The sequence below is a fragment of the Sus scrofa genome, chromosome 4 (assembly GCF_054392235.1).
Source record: "Sus scrofa isolate SSC_HxYL_T2T_F1_AM1 chromosome 4, Sscrofa_HxYL_maternal_Yorkshire_Landrace_v2.0, whole genome shotgun sequence".
Taxonomy (NCBI): domain Eukaryota; kingdom Metazoa; phylum Chordata; class Mammalia; order Artiodactyla; family Suidae; genus Sus; species Sus scrofa.
This window is the reverse complement of record NC_139386.1, coordinates 108443710-108462026: the sequence shown is the minus strand read 5'-3', so window position 1 is coordinate 108462026 and position 18317 is coordinate 108443710. Positions and strand designations below refer to the sequence as shown.

Below are 18317 nucleotides of genomic sequence, written 5' to 3'. Positions count from 1 at the left end.
AGATTGAGGAAGTTTTTTTCTCTAAACAATTAAAATAACTTAGAGTAAAATTATTTAAAAACTTTTATTAGATACTATTCTTACTGGGCTCTTTATGAAGTGTTTTCACAGTCTTAAATATCATTTAATTATCCTAACAGCCGTGTGAACTAGATATCATAAATTCTCGCATTATAGATAAGGAAACTGAGTCTCAGAGAAGGCAAATATCGTGCTTAGGTTCCTAGGGTTAACTAATGCAGGACGAGGAGCCTGTGTGCTAACCAGTAGTTAAATTTATTATTTTTATCTTCTACATCTCTTTCAGCACCTCTACCAAGTCATGTATTACTCTATTCTGCATACACTTTACTAGTAATTCTAAGATATGGTTCTTGTGTCTCTAAAAGCTCATATTGATCCATATTTGTCATTTGATTTACCTAATTTAATATTTATCTAGGCGATACAGAGTTTAAAAAATGAACGCATGCTAAAAGATCTAAAACCAAAAGCATCAATCTTTCTATAAGAGAAAGATTTATATTTTTAAATCCTCAAAGTTCAAGAGAATGGTTTAGAGTTCTAGTAGGAATAACCCATGAACTCTGCTACTTAAATAATTAATCTGGACTTTCAGTTCCTGCCGAGACCAGCTCAGCAGGATGGGGCTGAAGAACCGGTGCTGTGAAACTTAAGGGAAAAAGTTAACATAAAACAAGACACAGAGACATTTATCTTAAGCAAAGATCGGAACCAGGGGACACAAGGTCTCGAGGACCAAGAGCCCTGCCTCAAGAAACCACACAAGAGCTTTTATTGTGCTCTTTAGGATTATGTCAAGTGAGGAGGGGGCTATAGGTGGAGGATATAGGTTTCTTTTTTTTATTATTTTATAAGTTCTTTTATTATTTTAAAAGTCACATAGCTGGTTGATGGTTAAGCTTTTACTCTGACCTTTAGGCATTTAACAAATCATTAGCATTTGAGGAAGCTTGGCATAGCATTTCAGAGAATCCTCACTGTGCTTTGGCAAAGGGCATACCTATTTAGGCAGGGCAACCCATTGTGCCTAGATTTGCACCTTGGTTCTCTTTGTACCACTCATAAACCATTTGGGGCCATCAGGTTCTCTTTCTCTTATTCTTTAGAGGACATCTCATGCTGTGCAAACGGCATGCCAATCTGCACAGGTCCAGGCATGCCTAGACGAACGCATTGTGTCCTCATAACTTACGCCTTTAGGTCTTTGTTCTTAAGCTTAAGTCATTTACCATCACTGTGACTGTTTTTCAAGCAGGAAGATGGGGTAAAGTAAAGCAGGACAAGATGGAGTTTTCAGCAAAGAGGCTAAGAAAATATTGTAGAAACATGTCTCGTGACAAGTTCCAACCATGGAATAGCTTATACCAGGTTAACCGTCCCACCAAAAACAATCATAAAAGCTTGACAAAATGATTTGAAGGGATTGGAGAGCGACTAATGCACAAAGGACTTAAGGGGCTCTGGTCCTAAGAAAAAGTCATCTCCATAGGAACACTGACTTTTCCCCTGAGGGCGTATTCTAAACTATCCTTCAGGGCACTTGAGGCCAAGCCTAAAGTAGTGGCTATTTGAGGCAAAGGAAACTATGGTCAGACCTTGGAGCTGCCAAAAGGCTGAGACATGAGGGACAAATCTCAAGACAGGAGGGAACTGCAGAGGAAAAGCCCCAAAATTTATGTACAAATTTCCCTCAAATTGTTGACTGATTGTGTAACTGTGCATGCATAGGGCAAGCCTCAAAGAAATAGCACTTGGAGGCTAAGGGGCAAAGTTGAAAATCTAACAGCTACATAGTACGAGGGAGACAGAGGTTAGCCTAAGCTGCCAAGGTGAATGGTCTTGTGAGTCTGTGTATAAAATAAAAAGTGAAAAACCTTATTTAGAAGTTAGTATTTTGAAGTGTTTAAATGCATTATGAATAAGACTTTTATTTGGGACTTTTGGCCAGAAGTCTTTTACATTGAAAAGGGATTTCATGTTTATGCTTGACTATACTATAATCCATTTGCCATCCTGAGGCCTGGGTGATCTTTCTAGGTGGTATGTTTATTCCTTAAATATTATATTACATTCCTTACAATTCTCCATGACTTTCTATCATACTTAGAATAAAAACTTAAAATTTTTATTATAATCTACAGAATTTCTGCGCAATCTGGGTTATACCTAGCTCTCTAACCTCATCCGGTAACATTCGCTTCTCCTTCCTGAGCTCTAGCCACACCAGCCACCTTCTTTTTCCTCAGGGCACGTGGATTTACTGTTTCCTGTACTGGGAATTCTCTTCTAGAGCTGTTTTTCAGTGGTTCCTTCTCATCATTCAGGTGTCAGATTAAATTGTGTCATTTCAGAAACACTTTCTTTGAACGTTACGCATAAAGTCTTCTAATTTATATTCTCTGAGTAGTACTCAGTATTCGGTTACTCTGTTTATGTTTCTTCTTAACAATTGTCACTATTTAAAGTGGTCTTATTTATTATGGGAGCAGGAATGTTAAATGTCAGGTTCACTACTGTTACCTCCCAGATCATAGTGGGCACTTAATATTTGTGAAATGAAGGACTTTCTCACATAGTTACTGTATTCATATTTCTTCCTTCATTCTCATGTTTAGCTTCAAAAAATGTGTTGATGGTTATTGCCTCCCATACTTCCAAAAACAGTATAAAAATAGCACAACAAAAATAAAGAACTTTAAACAAGGTAGTGATACATCCTAATACCTATTTTAATGTTTTCTCAGCACAGCATACTGAATTGCCAGTATACAAGTAGATATAAAGGAGAAAAATTAACAACTACATGGCACTGGGGAGACAGAGGTTAGTGTTTAAAGCTGCCAAGATGAAGAGCCCTTAGTAAACACCCCAGGCTTTTAGCTAAGATCCTAGAGGACCACTCCTTAGAAGTAGAGGTTAATCTGAAATAGACTACCCTTAACAACACCTAAAACCAAGGAAATCTGCCTATACTCAATCCAAGGAAATCTGCCTATACTCAATCCATGTCTTAGAAGAAACAACCTTCTGAGAAAGAACATCCAAAGAGTCTATACTTTTTTATTTATGTAGTCCAGCTTCCAATATAAATGTATAAGGCAGGCTAAAAATAAAAAGTAGGACAATATCCTAGAGATATACCTCCACAAATGAAATGAACACAAGATTATTCACTATAAAATCTTTCATAATAGCAAAATATTAGAAATATGCCAAAGGACTTCTAATAGAGGAATGATTAAATACATTGTATTTATTCGTATAATGTAGTAGATTTCATATAGGCACTGTCAATATTGGGAGCAGGATGGTTCATTATTATGATACTATCCTGTTACATCTTTGGTCCCATAACAATAAATGAAGGTTGCACTTCAAGGTTTGAAACAATGTAAAATGCTGTCACACATTTTCATATGTCTCTGGGATGAGACATTTCAATTGGAAATCATTAATGTCATGGAGTCCTGTGCATCTGTGAAATAGAACAACACAAAATGAGAAAGTCGTTTATGAACTGATATGGAAAGCCTCCTGAGGTATAGTAAAATCCAAGGTACAGAGCAGTATGTTTACTTCATTATGTTTTGTTTAAGAAGGAGGAAAATAATGTACGCTTAGATTGCTTATACACGGATAAAATTTTCTGTACTAATACATAAGAAGCTAATGAATTCTATTTGAGGCATGGTAGGGGAAGAGAGATGAGAATGAAGTAAAATAGGTTTAATATATACTTTTCTATATTTTGATTCTTAGAACATGTGGATAGTCTATTCAAAATAATTTTAAAGTAATATAATTATAGAAATAAGTAAGCTATTGTGTGAGATAATCTCTAAGAGATTTATTTAAAATTTGTGTATTTGTTAAAAAATGTTTTGTTTTTTTTTCCCTGATCCTTTCTCCTTTTTATCTTTTCTTTCATTCAGTGGAGTAGGACGAAACTGGGGCTGGGCATCTGCAGGTAGCAGCATTCTTGCTGAATTTGGTACCCTACATATGGAGTTCGTCCACCTCAGCTACTTGACAGGAGACCCGGTTTACTACAAAAAGGTTGGTTTTCTTGACTTCTTTCTTTGTTTGTTATAAAAGAATCCTTTAGGATTTACCCCAAAGACTTGGCTAATGCTTAGAAAATGTTTGCCTTTTCAAAAATTATGTAAAGAACTGTCCCTTCTATTTAGAACATATCTAAAATATTTACTGTTATTTGAGAAGGTATAACCACTAGTAGGTTTTTAAAAAATATTCCATTAGTATCTCTGTTTAGCATTGTCCTGAAGTTCCTAGTTAGCATGGCAAGACAGGATAAATGGAACGAACCAAAAGGAAAAGAATTAAAAAGGAAGGAAGAAAACAGTGATTATTTGCAGACTGGATGAGTACCTAAGACAGTCTAAATTACTAGAAATAAGAGATTAAGCTATTTTTTGAATAAAAGATCAATATAGATGTTAAAAATCAGTAGTATTTCTCTGCACCAGATAGAGGAGGCAAGAAAGTACCATTTGTAAAAACATACCTTATGTGGTAGGTACAAAAGTGTAAGTTTCCCACAAGTAAATCTAACAAAAGGTAAACAAAGTTCAAAACTTAAATGACATTGGAGAAAATCTTAGTAAATGGAGAGATGTTTTATGTTCATGTCTAGGTAAACAATATCATAAAAATTTCGGTCATCTCCAAATTGATCTCTGGCATCAATTCAGTGCCAGTCACTTACCCAATGCCTTTTTTTTTTTTTTAAATGGAATTTGACCAGACACTTCTAGAATTTAAATAGAGAAACCTTCAAGATACTCCTAAAGAAAAATATGTTGGGTGGATTTGCATTTCACCGTTTTCAACACTAACAGTGTGATATTGTTACCTGGAAACAAGTAAGAATGAAGAACAGAATAAATAGCCCTTAGACAGATCCATATATATGTGGAAACATTTTGACAAGAGTTGCATTGTAGATTATAATTCCAGGATATTAAAGGCTTAAATTTAAAAGACAGGATCTAGTAAAGCTGAAAATACATAGACCCTATAACCCAGCAGTTCCACTCTTTGGTATGTACATTTACATCATATACATTAAAGCATTGTTTGTATTAGCAACTTAAATAAGATTTTTTTTTTTTTTTTTTTTTTTTTTGTCTTTTTGCCATTTCTTGGGCCACTCCAGCGGCATATGGAGGTTCCCAGGCTAGAGGTCAAATCGGAGCTGTAGCCACCGGCCTACACCAGAGCCACAGCAACGCGGGATCCGAGCCGCGTCTGCAACCTATACCACAGCTCACGGCAACGCCGGATCGTTAACCCACTGAGCAAGGGCAGGGATCGAACCTGCAACCTCATGGTTCCTAGTCGGATTCGTTAACCACTGCGCCACGACTCCTTAAATAAGATTTAGTACAGCAGTGAAAATAAATTAGTTATGGTCACATTCACCAATCAAAAGAGTATAATACAACTTTTATAAAATTTATTTAGAGATTCAAAAGTGATTTTAATAGAGTCAAGGTAATGATGACTCTATTTGTGGCGCAGTGGTTAACGAATCCGACTAGGAACCATGAGGTTGCAGGTTCGATCCCTGTCCTTGCTCAGTGGGTTAAGGATCCGGTGTTGCCGTGAGCTGTGGTGTAGGTTGCAGACGCGGTTCAGATCCTATGGTTCTGTGGCTCTGGCGTAGGACGGTGGCTACAGTTCTGATTTGACCCCTAGCCTGGGAACCTCCATAGGCTGCTAGAGCAGCCCAAGAAATGGCAAAAAGACCAAAAAAAAAAAAAAAAAAAAAAATCAGGGCTGTGACCATATCTAGGACAAAGGCAATGATTGTGAATGAGTAGTGGCAAACAGAGCAGCAAAGGTTATGTAGTGTTGTATTTCTTAAATTGGGGTATGAGTAGAATCTCTATATATTTCTTTCTGTGTATGAAATCTCTCATTAGTTGAGAAGAATTTTCAGGTAGAGATAGCAAAATGGAACCAGATCACAGAATTTTCCCTTTCCTGATTAAATGAACAATAACAAAAATAATAAAGACCAGCAAAATAAATCATCAACAGCATCAATGAAAGAAGGAAAGGCTGCCACCTCATGTCATAAACATGTGATAGCCAAAAGGAAAAAGAAGCAAAAGAGTTCTGTTATGATACCTAAGTCTTTTTCCTACCCTATCTTGAATCCTTACTGGGCAGAGAAAGCAAGTCAGCAAATTCCTGATATTCCTTATTAATCTTACAAGAGAGACCATTGCCTAAGGTGTTCAGCATCCAGCTGCCCTCAGCTCCAGAGGGCTTCTCACCTTCTATCCTCCTTGAGCACATAGGCTTCAGGAAATGAGCGAGCACACTAGTGCTCCACATTTCAAAGTGTGTTCAGGAGGGGAAGGATACCCCTGCACACAAATTGTAGGAAGGAAATTGGAGAACAATTCAGCTATACTGTATCAGACCAAAGTTCAGGTCAGAGCTGATCCAGTTAAATACGAGCAAGATGAAAAGAGAAAGCAAGACGGTTACGCAGATAAGTTGCAGGAAACAAAAGCAGCGTGGTAAATAGCATGTAAAAGACTGATAAAAGTTTGAAATTTTATTTTATTTATTTATTTTTTTTTCAGTTTGAAGTTTTAAAAGTCACTATGAGTAATCCATACCTTAGTAGAGATTAAATTCAGTAAAATTAGAATGCAAAACCATTTAATAAAATGATACAATAATGTTGCAGAGCTAAAGAAACTGAGACCTACATAATGTATTTCTATAGGATAAATGAAAAACAAATAACTTTACGTATTTGAAAACTGAATTACTGACATGATATAAAGGCAACAGATAATCACAGTAAAAATAGGGGAAAACATAGATTTAAAAGGTGATAAAGTTGTGAAATAGAGGTTAAGTTGACATGTGGTATTTCTTAAGTGGAGGACCTAACATAGAAATCACCTAAAAGCAATAAAAAGGAGAAACAGAACTGTGAAGTCCATTGTTAACAAAATTAAGAGCTACTTGATACCTCGCATAACAAAATAGGAAGAAAGACTTGTGTAAACAATTAAGGTCAGAGAGAGATTTGGGTGACTGAGGAGAGAATGTTTGTGGCTGCAGATTTCAAAAATAAAAAGCTAATAGAGCAGTTCTCTGAAGTGAATAATATATCTTGAGGTACAAAACCAAATCTTCATTAGCAGCAGTGAGAACAGGATCACAAGCAGCTGGTGGATGCATCCTTGGACCCCTCCAAATATGATGTGTTGAGAAGCTAGAAAAACAATTCAGTTAGCAGTCTCACCAACAAGCTGTTTGTGCCTGCATACTTTGGTGAGGGAGGAGAATGAACGACAGATTCTCTAGGATTGCTGGTTTCAGTTGCCTGAAGAAAAGCAAAGCCTTAAAAAGGCACAGTCACATCTGAACTCTCCTTATCCTTTTTTGTCAAAATTCTTGTGAATCGCTGATTCAAGAAAAATAGTGACGAGTAAATCATCAAAAAAGAACATGTATAGAATTTATACAAAAGTATTATCAGGAGTTCCCATTGTGGCACAGCACAAGCAAATCCGACCAGGAACCATGAGGTTGCAGGTTTGATCCCTGGCCTTGCTCAGTGGGTTAAGGATCCGGCATTGCCTTGAGCTGTGGTGTAGGTCGCAGACGTGGCTCAGATCTGGCATTGCTGTGGCTGTGGCGTGGGCTGGCAACTACAGCTCCGATTGGACTTCTAGCCTGGGAACCTCCATATGCCATGGGCGCTGCCCTAAACAGACAAAAGGCAAAGAAAAAAAAAAGAAAAAAGAAAAAAAATTATCAGATTAAAAGAAAAAAGAGGGAAGGAACATGAAAAATAAAGATGGCCGAAAAATACCAGAAAATAGCAATTGAAGACCTGGACCAAACATCACCATGAGAAAGAAGATAATGAAGATTCTTATGAAATAAGAATATAAAGAGAGATAAAAAGTGGTCAGACATAAGATGCGGTATCAGTAATCAAGTGTATGAAAAAACTTAAGTTATTTTCGAAACAAAAGGCAAAATGAAAGCAATACAAAGAAAACATTCAAAATATAGTATGAAACTTAGAAGACAAGATTGAGTCAAGCTAGTAAACACATGGAAATTAAAAGATAGATAAAAAGATTTAGAAAGGAAATGATAATGTGAAAGAGAAACAGAGAGGATTCAGTGGATGCTTTATTTTCAGAAGACAAAAGTCCTTTCTTTGTATTAAAAGGAATAATGTTATGATATCTCACTATTTTCTGGGCTTGAACATAGCATTAGTCCTTTTAATACAAAGTTTCTAGTCATCTTTCGTTTGGCTGTATTCTGATATCCTGTAGTTTTAGGAATGGCTTCAGGGATGCTATATTACTTGTGTCTTTCACGTTTGAGACCAACTCTGTGTATAGCAATCTCAATCTGAATAATTACATGAAACAGGTTTAATCAATTCAGAATGATGTCATGAAAGATGAAAAAGTTAGCATTCTTTTGTCTTCTGAAAATAAAAATAATACATACACACACAAAGTGAGGGATGGGAGATAGTGTAGTTTCTGAGTGAGGGGAAAAAACAAAGCCTAGATCAATGTAAAACCTTAGTGATTTTTTTCATTAAGTGTATTCTTTATTTTGCTTAGGTTATGCATATTCGGAAACTACTTCAGAGAATGGACCGTCCAAATGGTCTTTATCCAAATTATTTGAACCCAAGAACAGGTCGCTGGGGACAGTGTAAGTATTTCTATTACAACTGATGCTTTGTAAAAAGATTGAAAACTGGAGTTCCTATCATGGCGCAGTGGAAACGAATCTGACTAGGAACCATGAGGTTGCAGGTTCAATTCCTGCCCTTGCTCAGTGGGTTAAGGATCCGTGGGCTATGGTGTAGGTCACAGACGCAGCTCGGATCTGGTGTTGCTGTGGCTCTGGCGTAGGCTGGCAGCAACAGCTCCGATTGGACCCCAGCCTGGGAACCTCCATATGCCGCAGGTGTGGCCCTAAAAAGACAAAAAGACCAAAAAAAAAAAAAAAAGAAAAAAAAAGAAAAGATGGAAAACTTTTGCTTGATGTAATGTTAAGTACACTACATGCAATGTTAGAAATCTCAGTATATAATCCTGTGATGGACTGGTACTATTACTTTTGGCAAGTTTCTGATCTCTTATAGCTTCAATTTTTCTGTTTGTAAAGCGGAAACATTAATAACCTATCTCACAAGAGTATTTTATTTCATGGATTTCTAAGTACTTTGTAAAATAAAGTGTGACATTTGTGAAGGGTTATACTTTTAAGCCCTAATTTGTAAACTATATCATTGTGTACGTAAGAGCATTGCTTGAAATAAGTATTTAGTAAAGGAATGTAAAGAACAGTTGAGTACATTAAATGTTAATGGGGTGACTTTTCTTGGACAAACCATGTCTAGTCATTCATTTTAAAGAAGGTGTCAGTGTCTGTTATTTACCAGGCTCTTGAATGAAGATACGGACAGAATATATAGAACTTGGTTTGAATTCGAGCAGATCCCAGGCTAGCAGGATGGGTAGGCAGACACACTTAGAAGTTGTTGAAATATAATGTGATAGATGTTGTCATAGAGGAATGTACCACTTGTTACGTGAGACCATGTAGAAGTGTTTTCTCTGGTTCAGGACATTGTTTTGTATGAGGAGGGGGTGATTTTCTTCTTAGAGTTTTAGAATTGATCTTTGAAGGAATTGATTTTTTTAAAAAAACAATAAATAGCAAATTAGTTCTATCAAAAAAATAAAACACAAGTGGACAATATACAGGTGTTCATATTTAATCCTAAAAGTGGTTTGTTGAAGATAAATGATAGGTACATGGAGACAGTGTAATATGACAGTGTACTCTTTCTGTACAGACTGGGTGCTACTTTACTATAATATACAAAGACTACCGTATTTAATACCGTATTTGTATCTTCTCCATAGACTGGTCACAAGAGACCTTTGTCCCTCTGTCTTCCCACTTCACCATGTCTCTAATCAAATCAGTGAAACTTTTAAAGAGAAGACACTGTTCTTTTATCTATTAACTTGATAAAGGAAATGAACACTTCCCTGTTTCCAGCTTCAAAAAGTATGAAACTTTGTATGATCTTTGAACCAGTGATTCATTTCTAGGCATTTATTCCAAAGAAATTTTCATAAGTTTTTTGTTTTGTTTGTTTTTTGTCACGCCTGTAGCATGTGGAAGTTCTCAGGACAGGGATTGAACCCACACCGCAGTAGCTACCCAAGCCACTGCAGTGACAACGCTGGATCCTTAACCCTCTGCACCACAAGGGAATTCCTGTTGAGGCTCTTTACAGTAACTTTGGGGTTATTTATAATAGGGATAATTTAGACATGTTATAAAGCACTCCTGTCCAATAGAACTTTCTGTGATGATGAAAATGTTCCATATCTGTCTTAGTAAAGTAATCACTAGCATGGGGTTATTGAGCACTAGAAAATGTTGCTAGTATGGTTGTGGAACTGCATTTTAAATTTTATTTAATTTAAATGTATTTGTGATTAGAGCCTACTGCATCGAATAGTTTCTAAACATCCTATGAAAGAAATTTGGTTATAAATTATAGTTCCCTCAGATGTGATATAAAATATAGCCATTAAAAGTTATGTTACAGGATATTTGGCATAGATAAATATGAAATCTAGAAAGATACTTAGAAAGAGAAAGCAAATACTGTAAGAATAGAAACCAGAGTGTTGTGTTTTTTTCTGAATGGTTTTCTTTTGTTTATGTCTATTAATCTAAATTTGATTATGGGCATGTCTTATCAAATAAATTTTGAAGTAAGATTAAAAGCATTTTTAAATAAAAAGATGCTGTCTTTTACATCAAAATCTTAGAATACTGAAAAAAATAAATTGCTCTTTGAGAATTGCCAGCCTTTGAAATGACTAACAGTATTGCATTGATGGCATCCCGATTATTAAAATGATAATTTCTCTTCATCAAATGGTGTTGTGAAAACTGGATAACCACATGAAAAAGAATGAACTTGGGAGTTCCCTTCGTGGCGCAGGGAACACGAATCCGACTAGGAACCATGAGGTTGTGGGTTCGATCCCTGCCCTTGCTCAGTGGGTTAACGATCCGGCGTTGCCGTGAGCTGTGGCATAGGTCGCAGACGCGGCTCGGATCCCACGTTGCTGGGGCTCTGGCGTAGGCTGGCAGCTACAGCTCCGATTCGACCCCCAGCCTGGGAACCTCCATATGCCGCGGGAGCGGCCCAAGAAATAGCAAAAAGACCAAAAAAATAAATAAATAAATAAAAAAGAATGAACTTGGCTCCTTGCCTTATACCACATATAAAAATTAACTCAAAAAACATCAAAGACCCTAAACTTAAGGACCAAAACTATAAAACTCTCCATGAAGAAAAGAGGGGCAAATCTTCATGATCTTAGGTTTGGCAATGATTTCTTCAAAAGTGCGGGTGACAGTAGGGAAAAAAAAAAAGATAAATTGGATTTCATTAAAAAAGGATACTGTCATGAGATTGAAAGACAGCCCACAGAGTGAGAGTTTATTTGCAAATAAGTGAGTTAATATTTGCAAATTATCTATCTGGCTTAATATCCAGAATATATAAAGAACTGCTAAAACTCAACAACAACAAAAAATCAATTAAAAAAATGGATAAAGGATTTGAGTAACGTTTCTCCAAAGAAGGTATTCAGATGGAAAATGAACACATGAAAAAGATGCTCAGCTTCATTAGTCATTAGGGAAATGTAAATCAAAAGCATAATGAGGAGTTCCCGTCGTGGCGCAGTGGTTAACGAATCCGACTAGGAACCATGAGCTTGCGGGTTCGGTCCCTGCCCTTGCTCAGTGGGTTAACGATCCGGCGTTGCTGTGAGCTGTGGTGTAGGTTGCAGACGCGGCTCGGATCCCGTGTTGCTGTGGCTCTGGCGTAGGCTGGTGGCTACAGCTCCGATTCGACCCCTAGCCTGGGAACCTCCATATGCCGCGGGAGCGGCCCAAGAAATAGCAACAACAACAACAACAAAGACCAAAAAAAAAAAAAAAAAAAAAAAAAAGCATAATGAGATGTCACTTCATACCTACTAGGATGACTGTAATCTAAAGGACAGATAATAAAGTGTTGGTGAGGGTGTGGAGAAATTGGAACCCTCTCACACTGCTGGTGGAAGTGTGAAATGTGTAGCCATTGTGAGAAACAGTTTGGTGGTTTCACAAAAAGTTAAACATAGGATGCTCAGTGATCCAACAGTTCAACTCCTAGATTTGAAAAGCAAAATCTCAAACAGATCATTCTCCACCAGTGTTCACAGCATTATTCACAATACCCCAAAGTGGAAACAACCACAGTGTCCATCGGATACCAACAAAATGCAGTGTAGCCATTCAGTGGAGTACTATTTAGCTGTAAAAAGGAATAAAGTTTTTATATATATATCAAATTCCCTTTGATATATATATCAAATTCCCTTTTTAACTGCAACATAGATGGACTTTGAAAATATTATGCTAAAATGAAAAAAGCCAGTTATAGAAGGATAAATATTATATAATTCCAGTTATATCAAATATCTAGAGCAAATTTTAGAGACAAAGTGTATTAGAGGTTATCAGGGGCTTGGGTAAGAGGAGACTGGAGAGTTAGTGGTTAATAGGCACAGTGTTTCTGTTTGGGGTGATGGAAAGGTTTTGGAAATCATGGTGATGTTTGTACAACATTGCGAATATAACTGGTGCCATGGAATAGTACACTTAAAAATGGTAAAAATGGCAACTTAATGTCATACATATATTTTTTACCACAATAAAAAATTGCTGTAAAAAACAATTCTTCATTCATACTTGTTTCTTTCCCACAAAATAAATTCAAGTTACTTCTTTAGAATATATTCACTCTCAGCAGTTACTAATTTTGAGAATGTTATAAAAGAGCTATTCACTGGTTGTTTTGGCAAGAGGTCTTTAAAATTCTAGGGGAACTGCCCTGCTGTTCCTTTAGCAGCTGCAATCCTTATTAAATTGTCCAATTTGTTCCTTTTAGTGTTTTTGTATATTTTATATCAGCTTCTAAAATGTATATCAAATTCCCTTTTTAACTTTGAGCAGTATACATCTGTCATAACTATAAATAGTCTGCAAAACAAACAGTGAATTGAACTGAAATTTAACAATTCAGCTTTGGCTAACTGTATTTATAATTAGAGTCATGATAATGTCTGTGACATGCACACAGCCATCAAGAGAATAATTATGGTAATTACCTTTAGGAAAAATACTTGGTAACAGATATAAAAGAATATAGTCAAGGCCTAGATTTAAAGGTACGTAATTGGTATCTTTTTCTTAATTTTTTCACTGGGTTTTCTAGTACTTAGCCTATGACATTTAATGACATGTGATTACAATATAGGAAATTTATAATTTATCATTACTGATTTTTAAAATTTTATACTACTAATTTAAAAATTGAAGGAAAAAGCAAGAATAGGTGTAATATTTGGAGTTAGAAGACTAGTTAGACTAATTAGATTAGTTAGACTAATCAGGCTTTCGTGCTTAATAATTTAGATAAGTTACTTAACCTCATGCCTTTGTTTCTTCGTCTGTTCTAATTGTGCTTATTTTAATAAGATGGTCATGTGAGTCATATTTATGCAATAATAAATATAGCACGTGATACAAGTATTAATTTTTATTGTAGAATTTCCTTTAAGAACACTTCAAGAAATAGCTTCTTAGAAACCTGCCATTAACTTCATTATGTGCTAAGACATAATATGAACCATTGGTATTTAGTAATATTTTATAATGTGTTCTCAATTTCTGCATTTCAAAAGGACCTTGGAGTAACGTGGTTTACCAAATTGGACACTAAGGCAGGCATGGTTCAGTGGTTCAAATAAGACATTCAGACCACTGTGTGATAAATTCCATAGTTAACCATGGATCTCAGGCTTCTGCTATGTATTTATTAATGAAAGATATAAATTTCCACTGGAACAACAGTCTAGTATTGCTAGAGAGAACCTCTTAGGCAGGACGGGGTCTCCATCCTATAACCTAAGTAACCTGTAACTAAATCGGTAAACCCTCGCAGTAATTCATAAATCTAAAAGTCATTTGCCCTAAACCATGATGCCAAAGGCTTTTGCCTTTCCCTGCTTCTTTCTCATTATTTCATTTACTTTAATTGTTATTTCTTCTTTATGTTTTCTTTTGCTACTCATTTGTTAATCCTTAGCTGTATAACATATCCAGAAATGTATGTGTGAAAGGAAAAAGAAAATGTGCAGAAATTTAAAATGCCCTGCATTGTTATTTTAATAACTTTGATAAGTGTCATGCCCCAACGTACCATATGTGTCCTTTAATCACTTCATGCATTCTCTCTGCGTGAACTCCACCATGGGTCAAGTATATTTTTATAAACCCCAATTTTGTAACTCCCAAAGGTATACCCCCCAACTTAGCTCTCTCTGGATTTCCACATATCTGATTGTCTGTTTGTCATATACGTTTAAATATCCAACTAGTCCTCAAATTCAACATACCTAAAATTCAAACTCCTACTTTAAGCCATTTTCCCCGCTGGTATTTCCAGTTTCAGTGAAGAGTGCCACTCTTACCCACTTGCCCCAGCAAGAAATCTATATATCATCCATGATTTCTCTTTCTTCATTCTTTCAGTAAGCACCTTATAGATATCACGCCAAAAGAGTACTGTAGAATCAAGAAAGATTAGATTAAGATGTTAATAATAAGCATAACAGTAAGAGGTGGTTTTAGTTGAGGTTGAAGATAAACCGGGGCGGGGGGGGGGGGGGGGGGGGGCGTTCCTGAAAAGGAAGCAGGAGAGGGTAGAATCCAGAGCCGATGGAGTGCATAGACCAGAGAAGGAACATTTCTTCCTCTCCAGCAGGCAAAGGGAACACATGCATTGATAGGAGGAGGTGCGGAAAGTTGAAAGATACAGACTGGGGTCAGTGATCTATGTTTTTCTGTGAATTAAAGGCTTCATTATCTTCTAAGAGTAAGGAAGAAGGTAGAGCCGTAGAGGTCTTTTGAAGACGAGATTTCAAAAATCTGCTTTAGGGAGTGGGAAAGAACACATGACAGGTAATGCTGAGGTTCTCACTGGTGGTGAAAATTGTGAATTTGGGTGTGATAGTAGAGCAGATTGACACAGGTAAGCTGATACTTTATGGGTTGGTGCAGTAGGTGAACAGTGGAGCAAGGATCCTGAACTTTTGGACAAGAGGATCACCTGCTGCTTCCTTTCCTGTCCAGCCTGGACTGCATAGGATCCAGACCAATGTGAGAATCCTCAAGTACCTTTAGTCTTCTGTGTTTTCTGTCCTACAAATCCAGTACTTGTATCAACCCAGCCATGTAACCCTCCCCATTCATGTAGAGTCAGCTGAGCATTGCTGATGAAAATCATCAGTAATGCAAGTTAAAGTCACTATAAACTTATGATTTCCAATTCCAACTGATCACCAGTACCCCTGACAACTTTTTAACTTTGATCAGTTTGTTTGTTTGTTTGTTTGTTTGTTTATGGACATGCCTGCAACATGCAAAAGTTCCCAGACCAGAAAACCCACACCATGGCAGTGACCCAAGCCACAGTAACAATGCCAGATCCGTAACCCACTGCTCCACAGGAGAACTCCCAGTTTATTTTTTTCTTCCTTACTCTCCTTAAGTCTTCTGTATAAACCTCCTATCCTTTGTCAACCTTTTTTTTCTCTTTTTGGATTCTTTTGGATTTTCTACATAGATGATCATTTTATCTCTAAAGATGGTTTTACTTCTTTATTTCCAATATTCCAGATATTTTTCAGTATCTATCATTTATTTAAATTTATTTAATCAGTTTCTTTTTTTGGCCAAATTGCACTTGCCAGAACCTGCAGTCCAGTATGGAAGAGAAGTGATAAAAGTGAACAGGTCTTATTTCTAATTTTAGGGAGAAATCATTTAGTCTTTCATTATTAAGTATGATGCTGGCTTTAGGTTTTCTTGTAGATGCCCTTTGCAAGGTTAATTGAGGGAGTTCCCTTCTCCTGGTTTGGTGAGAGTTTTTACGAAGAAAGAATGTCAAATTTTGCCAGATGTTTTTCCTGCATCTATATCCTCTTTTGACTGTTAATATGGTGAATTACATTGATTGACTTTAAATGGTAAACCTGCCCAGCATTCCTATGGTGAATCACATTTATTCATGATGTATTAAATCCTGTTGATATTTTCTTGTATTTGATTTGTTAAATGAGAACTATTGCTCTGTAACTTTCTTTTCTTTTCTTTTTTTTTTTTTAAATCTGTCTGATTTTAGTATCATTGTAATGCTGGCCCCAAATGAATTGTGAAGTATTACCTACTCTTCAGTAAAAGTTTGTGCATAATTGATTTGTTTTTTCCTTAAATACTTGGTAGAATTTACTAATATAACAATCAGGGCCTAGGGTTTTTTTTGGGGGGGGAAGGTTTTTAATTACAATTTCAGTTTCTTTGATATATAAAAGGTTGTTCAGATTATCTATTTCTTCCTGAGTGAGTTTGATAATTTCCCTCTTGTAGAGAATTTGTCCATTGCATCTAACTTTTCTTTTTTTTGTGTGTGTGTCTTTTTAGGGTGCACCTGTGGCATATGGAAGTTCTGAAGCTAGGAGTCGAATCGGAGCTGTAGCTGTTGGCCTGCGCCACACCCATGGCAACACCAGATCCAAGCCACATCTGCAACCTATATACCACAGCTCATGGCAATGCCGGATCCTTAACCCACTGAGAAAGGCCAGGGATTGAACCCATGTCCTCATGGGTGCTAGTCAGGTTTGTTAATCACTGTTCCCTTATGGGAACTCCCATTGCATCTAACTTTTCTATTTTACTGGTATAAAGTTGTTCATAATTTGTTGCCTTTTAATATCTGCAGATTCTATTTTATTGATTTTTGCCATAACTTTTATTAATTTGCTGTCTTTTACCTCCTTTGGTCTTCTTCTCCTAGTTTTTTAAAGTAAAGTCAAAGTCTTTGACATGAAACCTGTCTTCTTTTTTAGTAGTGTTTCATGCTGTTAATTTTCCCCTAAGTACTAATTTAGTGACGTCCCACATTCTAATATGCTGTTTTCATGTGATTTATAGTTATTACCAAATTTGGAAAGTTCTGCTCATTATTTCTTCTTCGAATAATTCTCCTTTAGAAACTTCAATTATCTATATATTAAGCCACTTAGCTCACTTGATGCTTCTTTCTTCCTTTCTTTTTTCTCTTTCTTTCTAATTTTTTCTTTCTCTGTGTTTCATCTTGAATAACTTCTATTATTACAAGTTCACTAATCTTTTCTTATGCACTGTGTAATCTGCTGGTAATCCCTCCCAGTCTATGTATATGTATATATGTGTGTGTATACATGTGTGTATACATATGTATATATGTATATATATTTTTTATTTCTAACACTGTAGTTTTCATTTTTAGAAGTTCAGTTTGGATCTTTTTATGTATTCCTTATCTCTACTTACTTTTTTGAACATAGGTGTGACAGATATAATAATCTTTAATATTCTTCTGCAGTAATTTTGCCATTTGTGTCAGATCTAGATCAGTTTTGACTGATCATTATTCCCCTCGCTGTGAGTTGTATTGTATTTGCCAGTTTTTCAATGTAATTTCATTAGTTTTGCTTTATATATTTACTTTTTCTCCTAGTACACTTTTTAAAATGTAAATTTTAAACTGTTTTCAGAAGTTTGCTCCATTATTTGCTTTTCCTTGGCATAGTGAGTTCTCCTATTTGTATACTTGAATTTGTTCTCAGTTCTTTCATGATGAATTTTCCAAGTATGCATTGGAATTATCACTTGCAAACTTATCTTCAAGCAGAACTTCATGATATGTATGTTTTTCTTTCCACTCACACTCCTTTTTTCCTGGCAGTTTTATTAATACCTCCACTGGCTCATCAGTTCAGAACTTGGTCTTTTTTATACTGGAATCTCAGCCTTCCTAAGAATATTATGTGTCTAACTCCCAAAATGTATAGCACTTTATTCCAGTCTCAGTTGTACTGCTCTTTCTGCTCCATTCTACTAGTCTAGGAAAGTAGTACCACATCCAGAGTCCCTACCGCAGGTCAGAGCTTTGAACTCCATTACCTTGGAGGAAGTAAACTTCTAGTTTCTTTGTCTTTCTCACCTACTACAATTTCTATTTTGTTTTAAGTATGGCTATGCCTTTTAAAGAAATATTTCATCCTTATTGT

General features: G+C 36.1%; 1 protein-coding gene across 1 annotated transcript in view; it reads left to right on the top strand.

The window, feature by feature from the left end:
- MAN1A2 (mannosidase alpha class 1A member 2) overlaps positions 1-18317 on the top strand; it is a 161826-nt gene that overhangs the window by 90076 nt on the left and 53433 nt on the right. The window contains exons 7-8 of the mRNA XM_001927622.8: positions 3957-4080; positions 8667-8760. Of these exons, the coding sequence (XP_001927657.4) occupies positions 3957-4080; positions 8667-8760 (218 nt within the window). The remainder of the gene's footprint in view (positions 1-3956; positions 4081-8666; positions 8761-18317) is intronic.